At 36.2% G+C, this 18,056-nt stretch overlaps 1 protein-coding gene across 1 annotated transcript in view; it reads left to right on the top strand.

The window, feature by feature from the left end:
- The window catches only part of Brwd3 (bromodomain and WD repeat domain containing 3), a 162,077-nt gene extending 144,062 nt beyond the window's left edge, over positions 1 to 18,015 (top strand). The window contains exons 35-41 of the mRNA XM_004669595.3: positions 3,201 to 3,338; positions 4,405 to 4,476; positions 7,012 to 7,164; positions 9,417 to 9,580; positions 9,919 to 10,016; positions 11,076 to 11,234; positions 12,329 to 18,015. Of these exons, the coding sequence (XP_004669652.1) occupies positions 3,201 to 3,338; positions 4,405 to 4,476; positions 7,012 to 7,164; positions 9,417 to 9,580; positions 9,919 to 10,016; positions 11,076 to 11,234; positions 12,329 to 13,086 (1,542 nt within the window). The 3' untranslated portion in view covers positions 13,087 to 18,015. The remainder of the gene's footprint in view (positions 1 to 3,200; positions 3,339 to 4,404; positions 4,477 to 7,011; positions 7,165 to 9,416; positions 9,581 to 9,918; positions 10,017 to 11,075; positions 11,235 to 12,328) is intronic.
- Positions 18,016 to 18,056: the final 41 nt, after the last annotated feature.

Here is an 18,056-nt window from a genome sequence, read left to right as displayed (position 1 = left end):
GTTGGGGCAGCTCTCTTCTTAGGATCTGCATCTATCCGGAAAAGAGAAGCAGATTCTCCAATGGAGAGTAAGTTAGCACCTGGAAAATTGAGATAACACTTACTTTTTTGATAGAGAGTTTAATAGGTGTAGGCCCTCTTGTACTCCATGATTGATGGTAGCTTGATATTGGAGAGTGGGCTTATGTTTGGGTATGGTTCTGACTTGTTTCCCAGCTCCAGCTATGGGTCTAGTACCACTGAGTGGATCAGTTAGCCAAATCAAGAGCAATTGATTCCTCACCATGGCTGTGTGCCACTATTGCACTTGTGTGGTCATCACATCCGGTTATTTGTTGCTAATTAGGTTAAACAATGTGTTGCTTGGACAGATCTTGGTCATTTCCCCCAGTCACCTATGTAGCGCCTTCTGGCACTAGACATGCTGACTGTCTGGGGACTGACTCTCTCCTGGCTTCCAGCCATGTCATTCCATTTTACGCGTCAGCTGCGTATGGACTCTTCAGCAATAGGGTCTTACCACTGGCCTTTGGTGGGTCATCAAGTACTCTGAAAGAAGTCTGTCATTATTTTGGGAAACGTTGTAGGTTTCTCTGATCAAAAACTCATTGTGGATGATAGCCCAAAGCTGGTAGTGGGGGTTACAGGTCAGTGCCCACTAAGAAATTGAGGAAAAACATAACTAATATACAAGAGTTAGAGAGGAGAGAGAGAGAGAGGGGAGAGGGGGAGAGGGTGGGAAGATGTAGAAGATTTAGGTTAGTCTTGATCCTACCCTCTCCAGTGTCTTGTGGTTCAGGTGTTTTGTTTTGTTTTTGAGTTAGGGTCTCACTCTAACCCAGGGTGACCTGGGGTTTTAAATATATATATATATATATATTTTATTTGCAAGGATAGAGAGTACATGACTGAGTGAGTGCATGGGCAGGCCAGGGCCTCTTGTCACTGCAAACAAACTCCAGACGCGTGCATCTGGCTTTACATAGGTACTGGGGAATCAAACCCAGGCTGGTAGGCTTTGCAAGCAAGTATGTGAACCACTGACCCATCTCTCCAGATCAATGCCTAACTTTTTTTCTATATTTTGCCAGGGATAATGAAGTATAATGTAAATAGAAAAAGCAGCTGCTCTGTGTAACACAGATATACTAATATTAGAATACCTGGTTGGTTTGCTCAGTTAGCTTAGCTTAGTTGGTTAGAGTTTGGTTATTTTTTTTGAAACAGAAGAACAATTTTATCAGAGTTTAGGAGATAAACAATGGGATAAACAAGTTGTAAATTTCAGCATCTTCTAGAACAAGAGAGATGAACACTAGGAAGAAGTAAAAGTATGATTGTTTATTTCAAATGTGACTTTAATTTTCTTCCTGTAATGATCTGGAAGGATCAGGAGGAAACCCAAAACTAGTCACTTATGCTGGCCACAAGGTTTTAAAGGTACTTGGCCATAGGAGATCTCAAAGTTTCCTTCAGAACCCAATTGCTACATTAGGTAAAATAGTGTTCCAAGAACAGAACTCAATGAGGTCTGGTCCTAATGATATAAAGAAACGCCTTGATCCCAGCACTTGGGAGGCAGAGGTAGGAAGATTGCTAAGAGTTCAAGTTCACCCTGATTCTACGTAGTGTATTCCAGGTCAGCCTGAGCTAAAGTGAGACCCTACCTCGAAAAAAATAAAAGAAAAAAAAAAAAAAAAAAGCAACACCACCTTGATCTTATCACATGGCTATAGTGATACTCAGAAAATAATACATGAACGTAGCCACCCATTTTTGTTGTAAAGCCTATGAATTAAGTTAAGATGGACATAGCAAGAGAAAGAAGGACATGCACGAAAGACAGAATTTATAGATAGAGAGTAGTAAGGGATTTCATGGTCTCAGTCTGAGGGAAGATAGTCCATGCCTTACCACAATGAAGATGAGGGAAATCTAATTGAAACTGAAAGCTAGAACACCAAATGTTCTTACCTGGATCTTACCTGATCTCCCCTTGACTACCAGCTCCTTGGTTTCACAAGCTGCTCATGGGGAAGGAGCCCATGGGGCCTGGGAGGAGGCTAGGAGATATGTGGAAGTGTGCTGAGCCCCTATCTTGGCTGCCAATTTTAGAGCACTTGGAGAAACCTGGATGGAGAAAGCATGCAAGGATGGGACCTTGTCCCAGAACATGGTCTGTTGTCAGCAGGTCTGCCTGTTTTGTTTTTTTTTTTCTTTTTTAAAATTTATTTATTTATTTGTTTGAGAGCGACAGACACAGAGAGAAAGACAGATAGAGGGAGAGAGAGAAAATGGGCACGCCAGGGCTTCCAGCCTCTGCAAACGAACTCCAGACGCATGCGCCCCCTTGTACATCTGGCTAACGTGGGACCTGGGGAACAAGCCTCAAACCGGGGTCCTTAGGCTTCACAGGCAAGCACTTAACCGCTAAGCCATCTCTCCAGCCCGTCTCCCTGTTTTTTATGCAGGATAGTTAATTCCCCCAGAAATCAAGTTGGTAAGAAGAGGTGCCCTCTTTTAAAGTATCAGCAGCTTGGTATTAGAAAGCAATGAACTGGGGATCTTGGGATCATGTACTCAGCTGTGGGCCCACATGTGGTCAAAGGCAGTGTCTGTGCCTCCATTTTGGTCAGGGCTTCTGTGTCTAACTCTGCTGCCACCAACATGGAGAAGGCTCTGGCTACTTTATTTTCCCCTCATTTACCCTAAATGTTAACTAAGGTCTGTTATGAAGGAATGGAGATGGTGAGGGAAAGACAAGTGAGCCAACAATCATCCAGGGAGAGGAGATGGAGTTAAATGTAGTGTCAATTACATTCTCCCTTGTGGCCATCTGCCACATACTTGGATAGTGAACAGTAAATTTTGGCAGCTGCTGGGAGGAAGGAGATAGAGAATAGGAAAAAAGAAAGCTGTTCCTTTTGAGTTAGGGTCTAAGAAAGGTTCAGTGATGGAGATTGGCAAGCAGCTGCATGGGAAGAGGTCTTCAGAGAAAGAAAATCTAGAGGGCCTGGGATTTGGGCCAGTGTCCAAACATGGAACATGAAATATTACAATTTGAATTAGAACTCAGAAAATCAGACAGGATTATATGAAGATTTGCAGCAACAGAGTGTGTCTGATAACGTTAGAACTGCATGAGAAGGTATTCAGAGGTAAGAGAAGAACTTTTAGGTGTAATTATATTAAAATCTATAGGTCAAATGCCGAGGCAGAAGACAGTCTTTAAGGTGTAATCCTGATGCTTGGAAAAAACAATGCAAAGAACTGTTGAGCCTCATTTATGAACGTGAAGACTCAGAGCCATTTCGACAACCAGCTGATCCTTCTTATCCAGTAAGCATAACATTTTTAAAATAAGGGTCACATGACCCTTTCCCATAAATCTCTATGCAAATATCTTTTAAAAACAATTTTTCTGTTTTCTTCCATTCTTGCCATTGAGCTATGAAAAGGAAAAGTATTAATCATGACTTTTAAAAATAGTTGTCCATTGTTTAGTATGCAAATTATATCGTTGGAAAAGAAACATGAATCAAAGTTTCAATGATATAATATTCAAGATAAAAATATGACCGCTTAGATTTTATAATTACTTTTTATTTTTTAAATATTTTATTTATTTATTTGAAAGACAAAGAGGGAGAGAGAGCGAGCGAGAGAGTATATTAATGGGTGTACCAGGGCCTCTAGTAACTGCAAAATAATTCCAGACACATGTGCAATCTTGAGCATTCGGCTTTATGTGGGTACTGGGGAATTGAACCTGGATCCTTTGGCTTTGCCAGCAAGAGCCTCAGCTACTAAGTCTTCTCTCCAGTCCTTGTTCTCTTTATTTTTTAAGACTGGCTCTCAATTGTATTCCAGGCTGGCCTAGAACTTACTATGTAGCCTAAGCTGGCTTTTTAACTGATGACATTGCTGCCTCAGCCTCTCAAATCAAATGCTCGAATTAAAGATATGCTCCTGCATGGTCTGTCTTTAGTCTTTTTTTTTCTAGTGATACACTGATTTATATATTGAATTAACTTTTAGTGAAAAATTTGTTTGTAGGAAGTTTGAGTAGGGCAAATTAGCCCTGTACTTTTTTTTTTTTTTTTTTTTCTGAGATAGGGTCTGACTGTAGCTCAGGCTGACCTGGAATTCACTATGTAGTCTCAGGGTAGCCACAAACTCACAATGATCCTCCTACCTCTGCCTCCCAAATGCTGGGATTAAAGGTGTGTACCACCACACCCGGCTAACCCTGTACTTTTCATAGCAGAGAATGGTTAATGCAGAATTCCTTCAACTAAAATATAATTGGTATTTTGGGTCTTTGGGCCTTAAATCATATTTTCTTTGCAAGTTTTGATAGTTTATAGTGGGGATCTAGAAATATAAATGCTCTTTACCTTAATAGGGCCATCAAGAACAAGAAGGAGAATCCTCAGAATCAATTGTTACAGAAAGACAAGATCCATCTCTTTCAGAGGTATGCCTAAGAATCTCATAAAAATATATTCTGGTGGTTTTATGATTTTACATTTTTGTCTTATTTTTATTTATGTCTTTGAGAGAGCCAGAGAGTGAACATGGTAGAGAGAGAAAGGGAGAGAAAGACAATGGGTGCATCATGGACTGTAGCTGCTGCAAACGAACACCAGAGGCTTACATGGGTCCTAGGGAATCCAACCTGGGTCCTTTGGTTTTGAAGACAAGTGCCTTAACTGCTAAGCCATCTCTCCAGTTCATGATTTTACTTTTTTAAATCTCCATAATGTCCACACCTCTTTTGCAGTTTGCTAAACCTACCTTTTAATTCAGCTTGCTTTTTTGCTATTTTTAAAAAAAATATTTATCATTCATCTTATCTATCTGTCATTTACTATTTGAGAAGGAGAATGAGAATAGCCATGTCAGGGAATCCTGCCACTGCATATGGACTCTAGACACAGATATTTTGCATCTGGCTTTATGTGGGTACTGGGGAATTGAACATGGCTGTCAGGCTCTGTGTGTGTGTGTGTGTGTGTGTGTGTGTGTGTGTGTGTGTGTGTGCGCGTGCGCGTGCGCGCACATAATCTAATATATGTATGTATGTGTGTGTATATATATTGTGTGTGTGTATGTGTGTGTGTATAATTAGAGACAGAGTGATAGTGTATCAGACAAAAAAAAAACATAAAAAGCATATTATTTATGTATTATCTATGATTATTCCCACTGAGATTTCATTCTACAGACAAGTGGAGCCTTTTGAGTCTGGTCATATTACACAAGTCCCAACAGTTTTTCTCTGTGAAAATTATTGTTGCATAAGTCATACTGTGTTGCTGTATATTTTTGGGTTTATGTTTTTTTCTTCTTATTAAAAATGTTTATTTATTTGAGAGAGAGATGGGGGTAGAATGTGAGAGAGTATGGGTGCACCATGGCCGCCTGCTTTTGTGATGCACTGTCACTTTGTGTATCTGACTTTATGTGGGTACTGAGGAATTGAACCCCAGCTGGAATGCTTTTTGCAAGAAAGTGCTTTTAACCTTTATCACTTAGCTGTCTCTCCTGCTCTAAGAAAATAAATATATTTACAGAAATTGTAGATGCAATACTGTAGAAAACATATTTTCTGAATTATTTTTATTTATTTATTTGAGAGAGAGGGAAAAAAGGCAGAGAGAGATGAGAGAGAGAGAGAATGGATGCACCAGGGTCCCTACGAACTGCAAATGAACTCCAGATGCCTGTACCACTTTGTGCATCTGGCTTTACTTGGGTACCGAGGACTTGAAACTGGGTACTTAGGCTTTGCCAGCAAGTGCCTTAACCACTGGACAATCTCTCCAGCCCCATTTTTTTTCTTTTAATTTTACCTTTCTTCTGCCTCTTCTGTTGCCTTGACTTTCTTTTCTTATTTTTTTAAAATTTATTATTATCATTATCATTATTATCATTATTATTTGTTGTTGTTGTTGTTTTTTCAAGGTAGAGTTTCGCTATAGCCCAGGATGTCCTGGAATCCATTATAGACTCTCAGGGTGGGCTCGAACTCACAGCATTTCTTCCTACCTCTGCCTCCTGACTGCTGGGATTAAAGGCGTGCACCACCACTTCCAGCTCAGCTTTTTGTTGTTGTTGTCTCCTTGACCTTCTCCATAGACAAAAGTGTGGAGATTTTACTGCTCAATGACTAAGTAGGATCAGTGATCTAATACTATTGAATTTACTCTAAAACTTCCATATTGAGGGTTATAGCATATATAGTTTTCAGATATTATTCCATAGGGTAGCCATAGGAAAATCTTAACTGGACTTGAAAAAATTAAGTTATAATGGAATATTTTCTCTGTTCCAATAAAGGCCAAGCTTACATTCTGAATCTGTGAGACTGAAGACCTTTGATGAAATCAGAAGTATTAAGTGCTAAAATATCTGAAAGAAGCTGAGTGTTACATACCTATAATTTCAGCATTTGGGAGGCTGAGACAGGAGAATTATGAGTTGAAGGCCAGCCTCAAGGGGCAGAGGGGACCAATTTAACGTTAACTTTAGCTAATGACATTTGCAGTGTGCTGTACTTGTCGCTGGTAATCTTGGAAATATGTAGCTAATTTGTGGAGTTATTTTTGCAAAGAAGTCTTCATCTTGTCATTAAACAGCTTGCCAAGAAGTTGCAATTTAAGTTGTTAGAATTTGTGTCAGCCTATAAGTAATAGATAAGATTCTGTACTGTGGTCCCTATAGAGATAAAGCCAGTAACTATGAACTTCCTGTTCTAACCTTTAAGAGTTATGTATGTTTATACACTATAGTGTAAGAATTTATTGGGTCCTTCAACAGACCCATATTATTTTAAGAACTACCAAAGGAATGTGTTTGGGGTTGGAAATGGGTAGTTGGCAGACTAAAAAGCATTGTTTTTGTTTTTAGATAGATTGCATCAGTAGGTAATGTAGTTCTCAGTTCCATTGTATTGTTTAGTATTGTTTTGTTGTCTGGGTATTTAAATAAAGCATGTTATTCCTAATAGGATTTTCAAGATGTTATAGACACACCTATGGACTTCAGCACTGTGAAAGAAACTTTGGAAACAGGAAACTATGGTAGTCCTCTGGAATTTTATAAAGATGTTCGCCAAATATTCAGCAATTCCAAAGCATATACATCTAATAAAAAGTCAAGGGTATGAAAATAATATTACATGGGCTAATTGAATAGCATTTAACTGTCTATTGGATGCCTGTGTGTGTGTGTGTGTGTGTGTGTGTGTGTGTGTGTGTGTGTGTGTATAATCTGGTACTTTTCATCCAGCAGTTCTGAAAGTGCTAAACAAGTATATCCTAAATTAGATTGATAATATATTTTTTTTGTTTATAAAGCATGCAAAAATATATATATTTAGTATAATGATCCTGAAACTAAGCACCATTTTTGTCATTTACCTCTTTACTCTTTAAAGATATTTATATCTGCAGTAGAAAAGGCAAACAAAGTAAAGTTTGTAATTTAAATATTGAAAAGCCAGCTGGGCATGGTGGCACTTGCCTTTAATCCCAGCACTTGGGAGGCAAAGGTAGGAGGATTGCAGTGAGTTCAAGACCAGCCTGAGACTACATAGTGAATTCCAGGTCAACCTGTACTACAGTGAAACCTTGAAAATCAAAAAACAAGAAAAAAAAATCTATGTATCTATTCTTAAGAGCCAAACAAATGCTTCAATAAACATGAAGATAGTTGACAGCATTAATTTATATGAAATATCTGCTCTAAATAAATATATATATATACACACACACATATATATACACATATGTGTATATAACTTTTAATATAACAGTGAAACATATTAACCATATTGTGAAGTTATGATTGTATATTAATACTCATATAAAATATTTTCTAGTATTTTATATATAGTCTCAGGCTGCTCTTGAACTCACAGTGATCTTTCTACCTCTACCTGCCTAGTACTAGGATTAAAGACATGCACCACGATACCTGGTCCATTTTTTTAACGTAACCTAAAATATCTCAAGCAGACATGGTTGCACATGCCTTTAATCCCAGCACTTGGGAGGCAGAGGTAGGAGGATTACTTGTAAATTCCAGGTCAACTTGGGCTAGATTGAAACCCTACCTCAAACAAAAATAAATAAATACTTCAAAAACAAGTAGTAATAACAGTAAGTTTTATCTTTTCAAGTTGACAGTGTTTTAAATCAATTACATGGTAGATATTTGTGTACCTACTTATACTGCATATACAATAAATTTTCACTAATTTCTGTAGATATTTTATAATTGTCAGAATGATGTAATCACTATAGGAAATTTTAGGAATACACAGAAGAATAAAGAAGAAAACCAAATAGCCTGTAATTTCATCACTGTTTTATTTACACCTTGTATTTAATATGCACATTTCTAGGATTTCATATATGTATATATACACATACACACACACATATATGTAAGTATACATATATATGCACACACATGTATAATGTGTTTATATAATCTTTAAAACACATTTCATATTTTTGGACTTACCCAGATATCATCACCTTTGTAAAACAAGATTTTTTTTTTTGAGGTAGGGTCTCACTCTAGCTCAGGCTGATCTGGACTTCACTATGTAGTCTCAGGGTGGCTTTGAATTCACAGCAATTCTCCTACCTCTGCCTCCCAAGTACTGGGATTAAAGGCGTGTGTTGCCATGCCCTGCTCTAAAAACAAGATTTTTGATGTTATTATATTGTCTGCTTATTTTATGCTTTTAAATTAGCTTACTATTGCTAGAGAATTAGTTTTTGTTATCATTGAATATTATGTTCATGTATGTATATCCTGTGATGTGTCCTTAGAACAAATTCCCAAAGTTAAAATCCTTAGCAAAATAATAGACATATCTTTAAAGTTTTTTTTTAATTTTATTTTTATTTATTTCAGGGAAATAGGGGGGAGGGGGAGAAGAATGGGCACGTCAGGGTCTCTAGCCACTGCAAACAAACTCCAGATCCATGTGCCACCTTGTGCATCTGGCATATGTGGGAACTGAGGAATTGAATCTAGGTCCTTTGGCTTTGCAGGCAAGCACCTTAACCACTAAACCATTTTTCCAGCCCTCTTTAACGGTTTTTAATTATATATTGTAACTAACTTGTCTTATAAAAATTTATTACAGTTATAATTCCCTCTTATAATATGTGAGGATCTTTTTTCCTATCCTTCATCCCATGAAATATCTTATTGAAAATATTTATTAATTTTAGTGAAAATATCTTGATTTCATGATTTTTTTTCAAGTAGATAAGTAGGTGTGCAGTTTTTGTCTAGGCTACCTATAGTCACATTTATCCAGATATATTTGTACTTATTTTGTATATATAATTAAATTAGTTGATATAACAAGTCCCATAATTTCCACCTTTTCAGATCTATAGTATGACACTGCGATTGTCTGCTTTGTTTGAAAATCATATAAAAAATATCATCTCTGAATATAAGTCAGCAATGCAGAGTCAGAAGAGGAGAAGGCCACGGTACAGAAAGCGGCTGAGAAGCAGCAGCAGTTCATTATCTAGTAGCAGAGCTCCTAGGTATATTAGATTGATGCACCATTTATGTTTTTAAGGCTTTATGTATGCATTGTCTCATTTTTCAAAGCTTATGAATAGGTTGAGAAAAATTCCAAGAGATTAAGAACTCTTGTCCCTGTGTAAGGATGAAGTTGTAACCTGAATTATTTATGTGGATTTACATGCCATTTTTTTGTTAAATTTTAGTGATTGTAGTTTAACTTTATCAAATTACTTCATGCATTTCACTTGAATTTTAGAGCATTTCATTTTTGATCATTATAAGCATTTTGTATCATATTGTCTCTCATAATTTACTAACAGAAAAAAAATATTCATTGTTCTCCTTTTACTTACAGTCCTAAAGGGAAACAGAAACAAATGAAGTTACAGCCTAAAAATGAACAGAATACCTCAGTGTCTTATGCCAGAACAAGTTCTCCTTTCTCATCTCCTGGTAAATATGTCCTCTTTTTGTGTTTTGTACCTCAGTTTAATGTTAATATTAAAGGTATGGAAGTGGTACTATGGTTTATAGGGTAAAGAGCAACAGATTTAGATTTAGAAAAATATAGCCCACGGGAAGACATGAGGTCAAGTAATTTGTTTTCTCTGACTAGGTCAATGTAAATATATTTTATTTATTTATTGGAAGGAGAGAGGAAGAGACAGAGAGTGGGCATGCCAGGCCCTCTATCCACTGCAAACAAACTCCAGATACATGCACCGCCTTGTGTATCTGGCTTACATGGGTACTGGGGAATCAAACATGTGACCTTAGGCTTTTCACAGGCAGGTACCTTAACCACTGATCCATCTCCTAATCCCTATAAATAACTCTTAACTTTGTGACTGTATTATTTTTAGTGTCTGAATATGTTAGTAATGCAGAGTGAGAAGAAAAGACCACAATACATACAGATTAATATCTTTAATATTTCAGGGAACTTATATAATTTATTATTGTTGTTATTTGGTTTTTTGAGGTAGGGTATTACTCTAGCCCAGGCTGACCTAGAATTTACTCTGTATTCTCAGGGTGGCCTTGAACTCAAGGTAATCCTCCTACCTCTGCCTCCCGAGTGCTGGGATTAAAGGAGTGTGACACCACGCCCGGCTTCATATAATAATTTATAAACCTAAAACTTTAAGATTAAATACATGATGGCAGTCATTCCTTGTACAAATTTTTCTTGACAGGTTTGCTTGAAATTTTAGCAATGATAAACCATATATTTGTTATTTGGTTCTCAAATTGTTTTTTTTGTTTGTTTCCTTGTTTTATGTAGGGTTTTGTGTAGCTCTTGCATACTTTGAGCTTACTATCTTCCTGCCTCAGCCTCCCAATTGCTGGGATTATAGGTGTATGCCACCATGGTTAACTAATACCTTTTTGCTAAAAGCAATTTGTAATTTTTATTTTAAAGAAAAATAGTAGATTTGGAATTTTAAAATCAGCCTGTTTAACTTTCTGAAAAAATGAAATTATTAATGTTATAATCTTTTCAAATGCAAGTTTCAGATGCTGCTGAAGGAGCTTCATTATTTCTTATGGATGATGAAGTTGATGGGCCATTTTCTTCATCAAGTTTTGGTGGATATAGCCGAAGTGGAAATAGCCATGACCCAGGGAAAGCCAAATCATTTCGGAATAGAGTTTTACCAGATAAACAAGGTAGGAAATGTACATGGGAGAGGGTCATTTATTCTTTGTGTTTCTCTCTCTCTTCCCTTCTCCCTTCCCCCTCTCTTTGTCCCTTCCTCATATGTGTATGTGTGTGGTATGAGTGTGTGTTTGTATGCATGTCTGATTACATTCAGGCACTGTGTGTGTACATGTGTGTATAGGCCAGAGATTAATGTTGGTTGTCCTCCTCAATTGCCCTCCACCTTATTTTTAATAAATTTAAAAAAATGTTTTTGGGGCTGGAGAGATGGCTCAGCACTCACGGCACTTCCTGCAAAGCCTAAGGACCCAGGTTCAGTTCCCCAGGACCCACGTAAGCCAGATGCACGAACCAGTGCATGCGTCTGGAGTTCATTTGCAGTGGCTAAAGGCCCTGGCATGCCCATTCTCTCCTGTCCTTGCAAATAAATAAAATATCTTAAAAATGTTTTTGTATGTGCATGTTTAGGAGTAGATTTGTGTGATGGTATGCATGTACATGTGTGCAGGCAAAAGACAATGTTTGGTATCTTTCTCAGTTCCTTTCCACTTTATATATTGTGACAGTCTCTCACTTTAACCTAGGGCTAGCCAATCCAGCTAGTCTAGCTAGTCCTTCTGTCTCCTCTTCCCAACCAGTGGGATTATAAGAGGATCACCACATCCATCAAACACACTTTGTTATCAAGCAAACTGTGCCCCCTAAAATATAGATTGTAACAGCAAGGACTTTGTGTCTGTTAGGCTTCTAGCAATGCCTGACCCAAACCAGGTAATTGGAATATATTTGTGGAGTAAATGAATAAAATTATTCTAATTTATTTTCCCTCATAATTATTCCTAAAGTTGAGAACTTCTGCTCAAAGAACCTCACCACATTTCAGTGCACCTCCATATTTCTAGCCCTCTTCCCTAAAAGATGCTGTGAGACCAAAAATAAAAACTTTAATGTCTTCCATTTCAAACAATTTTTTTATTCCAATATCTTCCTTGATTCTGCCTGACTTTATCTTTAGGCACTAACTATTTTAATAGACTATTTTATTTTCCTCTTGAATCTAATAAGATTTAACTTTAAAAAAAAATCATTTATTTTGGTTTAGATCACTCCCTTGATGGACCTCTCACAAATGGTGATGGCAGAGAGTCCCGGACAGGAGTCAAGAGAAAACTAGTTAGTGCATCAGAAGAAGATGAAATCATGGGCGGAGAAGAGAAAGAGATGAAAGAAACAAAAGAAAAAGCACATCTATCCTCCTCAGAGAGTGGAGGAGAATTAGGCTCCAGTTTAAGTTCAGAAAGTACCTGTGGTTCTGACTCTGACTCTGAATCAACATCCAGAACAGACCAGGATTATGTAGATGGAGACCATGACTATAGCAAATTCATACAAACCAGACCTAAAAGAAAACTCAGAAAACAACATGCCAATGGAAAAAGAAACTGGAAGATGAGAGGCACAGGAGGAAGAGGCAGATGGGGAAGATGGGGTAGATGGAGTAGAGGAGGCAGAGGACGAGGGGGTCGAGGACGAGGGGGTCGAGGAAGAGGTGGAGGTGGTGCTAGGGGGAGAGGGAGAGGCAGAGGAGGAAGAGGTGCCTCTAGAGGAGCAACCAGAGCCAAACGAGCACGTATTGCAGATGATGAATTTGATACCATGTTTTCAGGACGTTTCAGTAGACTTCCTCGAATTAAAACAAGAAACCAAGGCAGGAGGACTGTTTTGTATAATGATGATTCTGATAATGACAATTTTGTGTCCACTGAGGATCCTCTGAATCTTGGTACATCCAGATCAGGCAGAGTACGTAAAATGACAGAAAAAGCCAGGGTTAGCCATCTTATGGGATGGAATTATTAACAGTTAATAAACTTAGAGTAATTTTAAAAATTCAATGGCCTTCTACTGCAGGGAATTTACCAGGAAATCTACAAAGCAAGTTGTGTGGGGACTTACTGCTTCCTTTCACATTGGTGCTTATCCATTATGCCAGTATACATTTGTTTCAAGACTTTTGATCTCCACACTTCATTTGTTCAAATAAGCCTTATTCATTAGGCCTTAAATTAAGACAAATTCTGCCCACACATACACGAGCGCGTGTGCGCACACGCACACACACACACACACACACACACACACACGTGCATGCACTCAGGTGCATGCATGCACACATACACACACACCACAGACACACTACAGATTTACTACACTGAGGAGCATTCTGCTTCTTAAGAGTAGCATGACATTTTTATCTCAATAGATTATCCCTCTTTTGCTTTTATATCACAGAAGTATAGCACCTTCTTACAGAGTTTTATATAGTTTGTTTTTGCCATTTTGATTCCTATACCCAGTAATAATAACTTTTGCACAATACACCAATCCTAAAGGCAGCTATTAAATGTTTACAGTTTCTATATTGTAAGAACGATCTGGATTATTTTACTCTTCCCAGGCCAAACTTTCATGAACTGTACTGAACTGAAGTATATATTTATACTGCAGTTTTTTTGGGGGGTGGGGGAACCTTGATATGCTTTTCATTGATTTGCTTAATTCACGTCTAAGGTGAGAAAGGGTTGGTGCCTTGTAAATATGTAGCAAATCTTTGTGATGTGTCCTGATGTGTGCATTAACTTTATTAAAAGAGAATACTTGAGGTATCAATCTAGACAAGGTGCCAAATGCAAAAGTTTCTTGCATCCATTTTCTTTTCCTGTTATATTTTATTGCATTAATAGAACTTGTGTAGCTTAAAAATAACTTAAACATTTGAAAAATCCTCATCCACAAAGAATAACTTCTTTGAACAGTAGCTCAGCTACCTCTATTAACGACAACTACTGGAAATGTTAAGGAAAATAGATGCTGTTACTTGTTGCTAAAGAGAAATAGAACAAGCATGGTAGGAGTGAGGACTCAAGGTATAAGCTGAGGATTGTCAATAGTCATTGGCTGTCAAATTAATAGTTATAATTAACAAAATTTCCTAAGTATCATATGATCTATTTTAGACTCTAGAACATACATGTGTAAGTAGACTTGCTCTACTGCTTATATATCTCTGCTACCACTTACTATTTAACAGCTGTGAGTTACTGCTTTTCATTTTAATCCTAAAAGGTCACAGAAAACCGGATTTGAGTTAGAATGTTTTGGTTAGTGAATTTTGAGTTCACTTTAGTAGGTTCTGTTCTTATCATTCCAAAGGTTTTTTTTTTTTTTTTAATGTTCTAGACTTTCAGAAAAGAGCCTTGTTGCACTGCAAACATTTTGAATCTTTATTTTATAGATGGAAAAATATCTTTAAAACCCTTATGGTCTTGTTTACAGCAGTAGAGTGCACATGGTTCCATAAGTGAGCTTGAATTCCAAGATCAATTTTACTCCTCAAATTTGAGATTGTAGATTTGCTAATTTGTTAGATACTTAAATTTTTGAAGGGAGAGGGATAATATTGATCTTTGCTTTTGTAACAGCTAATTTGTTGCACTTAGATCAGATTTGTGTGATAAGACAAAATTCTTAATGTATACCTGGTTATCCCAGGAAATTTCTTAATGTGTTTGTCTCATGCTTTCTCTCATTTCATGCATCTGAATACCTTTAAGTGCAGAGAAAGGAGTACACACATAACTTTGCTTTTTGGTAGCGTTGGGGTTTATTCTTGGCCTAATATCCTTAAGCAATTTTCACTTGCAGTAGAAATGATGTTCAGGCTTTAAGAAAGTATAAGGACTTGTTAATGGCACTAGCTTCTGTTATAAGAAAGTAGACCAAGCTGACATTTTTTTTTTTTTTTATTCTCCAAACCAAAACTATTTCTGGTTATAACTCAGCTGCCATTTTAACCAGAGTATACATTAAAAGTGTTCCTATTTGAAATTCTACCCTTGATTTTTGGTAAATTATACTACTTCAGTTATTTTACTTCTTGGGCATTTAGACTAAATTGTGCCTGTGTTTTCCTGAAATCAATAACCCTACACTAATCAAAGTAACATCATTGCTTAAATTCCTGGATATACCTAAATGTGTGTCACGTGTACCATTTTAGTGTGAAAATTTTTGTTGACATTCTTCTATTAAGAGCTGACCTCGAACTATAGAAGAATTGGCTATTTGTGTGATGTTAGCTATCTGGAGCTTTATTTATAATTTATTTTGAAAAATGCCACATTTATTCCCCAAATGTCAAGATTTTCTAGGCTTGCCTAATTAGAATTATAAGGCTGAAGACATTTTTAAGCATATTTTATATGTAGTAAAATACTGTGAAAATACTAGTGAACAGCATTTTGCTGTAATGTTGATTTCAGTTATTAGAATTTAAAAAGCTAGTCACCAGGGTATGTTAGAGGAGCATAGTAATCATTTACTATAAAACAAACAGATGATTTTCTGTTTGCATGCAAATTATTTTGATAAGTGTGAAAATAAAAGTCTGAGAAATAATATTTTTACTTTTTTATCTAGACCTTTGCCCTCAATTTATACTTTGCTTTTTTGTAACACCACCTCCTAGAAACTTGTCATCATTTGTATCACATTGACTAGTTTATCATTTCAATTTTCTAGAAGCCCTTTAAACTGAAATAAGATCTGGGTTCAGCCGTAGCAAAGAAAATAGGAAATGAGCTAAGAATTCTACTAATGAAAACCACTGTTATATTAGGCCCATGAGAGCATACACATGTGTAAGTCTAATCCTATGCTATATATGAATAGTCAGTAACTTGTAATATTTTTCACAAATGTGAGCTAATGTTTAAATTCCCAGCTTTAAGATCTCAGCATGTGTATGTATTTATAAAACTGAATCATGTGTTTTTTTTTCTCTGAATTATTGTATGTATCTTATTTAGCAATTGGATGCTCTCCAAAATGTTCACTAATCATCTAGCCTAATGACTAAATTTGTTTTTGTATATGTGTGTGCATTTGTATGTAAGTAGCTCCCCCCCCCACCCAATTTGACATGCCTTGTCTCAGACATTAAAAAAGAGAATATTTTATATGGAGGATACTGTCTACCAATTATTTGCCTCTGTACAGCTCTTAGCCTGTGCATTTGTTAATGCTTGATCATCCATTTCATTATGCCTTTCAGATGACTAATCCTGGTTTTGTCATATAACAACCCAATTATTCTTTTAATTTAATTTGCTCTTTTGTTTTTATCTTTCCTTCCACAGAGATCAAACATAATTCTAAGATTCTTCCTTATAATAGTACTTTGTTGCCTACAGAGGCAAAGAAACTAAACAAGAATTATAAGTTTCAGTCTGTACAGTTTTGTGCTCATATATCTAAATTAGCTTTCCAGTACTTTGAAGTAACGTTGAGTGACTTACCTTTTGTTTTTGTTTTAATCATGTAGATTGTCATCAGACAATAACAGTGATTAAAAAGAGAAATATGTGAATATTGCTTCTAACTTTTTGATAAAACTTTTTGAGCATTTTTCAAAATTTGTATGTTTGTGGTAATGATGCAAACCTTATTATATATCTTGAGAATCATTTTATGTACATTTGCCAACTGGTTCTTATCTTTAAAGATGGAATTTTCATATCCGTAAAAAGAGACTGAAAACGTGATTTTCACTATACTTTGATGTCCAGCCTTTTAAATGATTATAATAACATTTTCAATTCTGAAATGAATAGTTTTGGGTGAAAGGACACAACTTGTGACATTTAAAGTCCATGTTTTAAATGCTGACCTCAGCATTTTTGTGGTATACAAGGCTTTATGAATTTTCTTGAAAGTAAAATTATCTGAGATCACTTTTAAGTCTTGTTTAGAAAATTAGTGGCAAAATATGTTCATGCCATTTTCATCTCTTAGCAAAGATTCTTCACCAGGTTTTTGTTACCAAATTTACAAAGTTTGGGTTACAATCCAATAGAAATTTTTTTTTTTTCATGGTTCTGTATTTTGTGGAACATGGATAGCACTCAGGTTTCTTGATATTTATTTCTTATATACTCTTATAATCCTTGATTATTTCTTTTTTCCATCTTTCCTCTCCTGCTTGCTTTTATCCTCACTTCTCTTTCTGCAATGAAGACTGCACGTAATTTAGCGCACTTCAACAAGCTGGAAATTTCTGATTCATTGATGAGAGAAGTACAGTAGAAAGGCCCTGCAGTTTAGAGTTAAGGTGTGTTTGTTTGTTTATTTATATGTAAGCCCATTGTTATTATTATACTTATCTTAATTCTAGAATGAGACTTTAAACATATAAAGGCATGATGAATATTTTCTTAAAAAAATGAAACTATTGATACATAGTGAAATCACCATTGGTAACTATCTTTTAAAATCCCAAACAGAAACATCTAGAAGCCCAGTTGGGAAATGTGTTTATACATATGTCACCAGATACACATTAGACAGTATAACAAATGTTAATCCTTAAACAATACTGTGGTGATGGCAATCAGTAATTTATTTCTTTGTTCTGTAACTTATCTTCCTTGTCTTTTGTAATTCCTTACACAGTATTAACAAAACTGTACCTTATGTTTGTTCTTAGTGTCCATAAATTTTAAGATGGAAAACATTCAATTAATAGTTGATGTGATGTTGTATATGGGCATAATATCCCTTAAATGAAAATTCAGTGAAAAAAAGGTAAACTAACCTGGCTTGGTTTATAAAAGATGTTTTGTTTGGTAGTTGTCAGTAATTATAAGCAATTACCTTCAAAGACAAAAAACTGGACTAATTTGTTGCCATTCTCTATGGGATGTTTACAATAAAATTCCAAGTTGTTTGGAATCAGTTGCACTCTTGCTGCTTTATGCCTTAACTCATGTACC

Source organism: Jaculus jaculus, chromosome X (genome assembly GCF_020740685.1).
Source record: "Jaculus jaculus isolate mJacJac1 chromosome X, mJacJac1.mat.Y.cur, whole genome shotgun sequence".
NCBI classification, from domain to species: Eukaryota; Metazoa; Chordata; class Mammalia; order Rodentia; family Dipodidae; genus Jaculus; species Jaculus jaculus.
The sequence above is the reverse complement of the archived record's forward strand: the minus strand, read 5'-3'. Positions and strand labels throughout refer to the sequence as shown.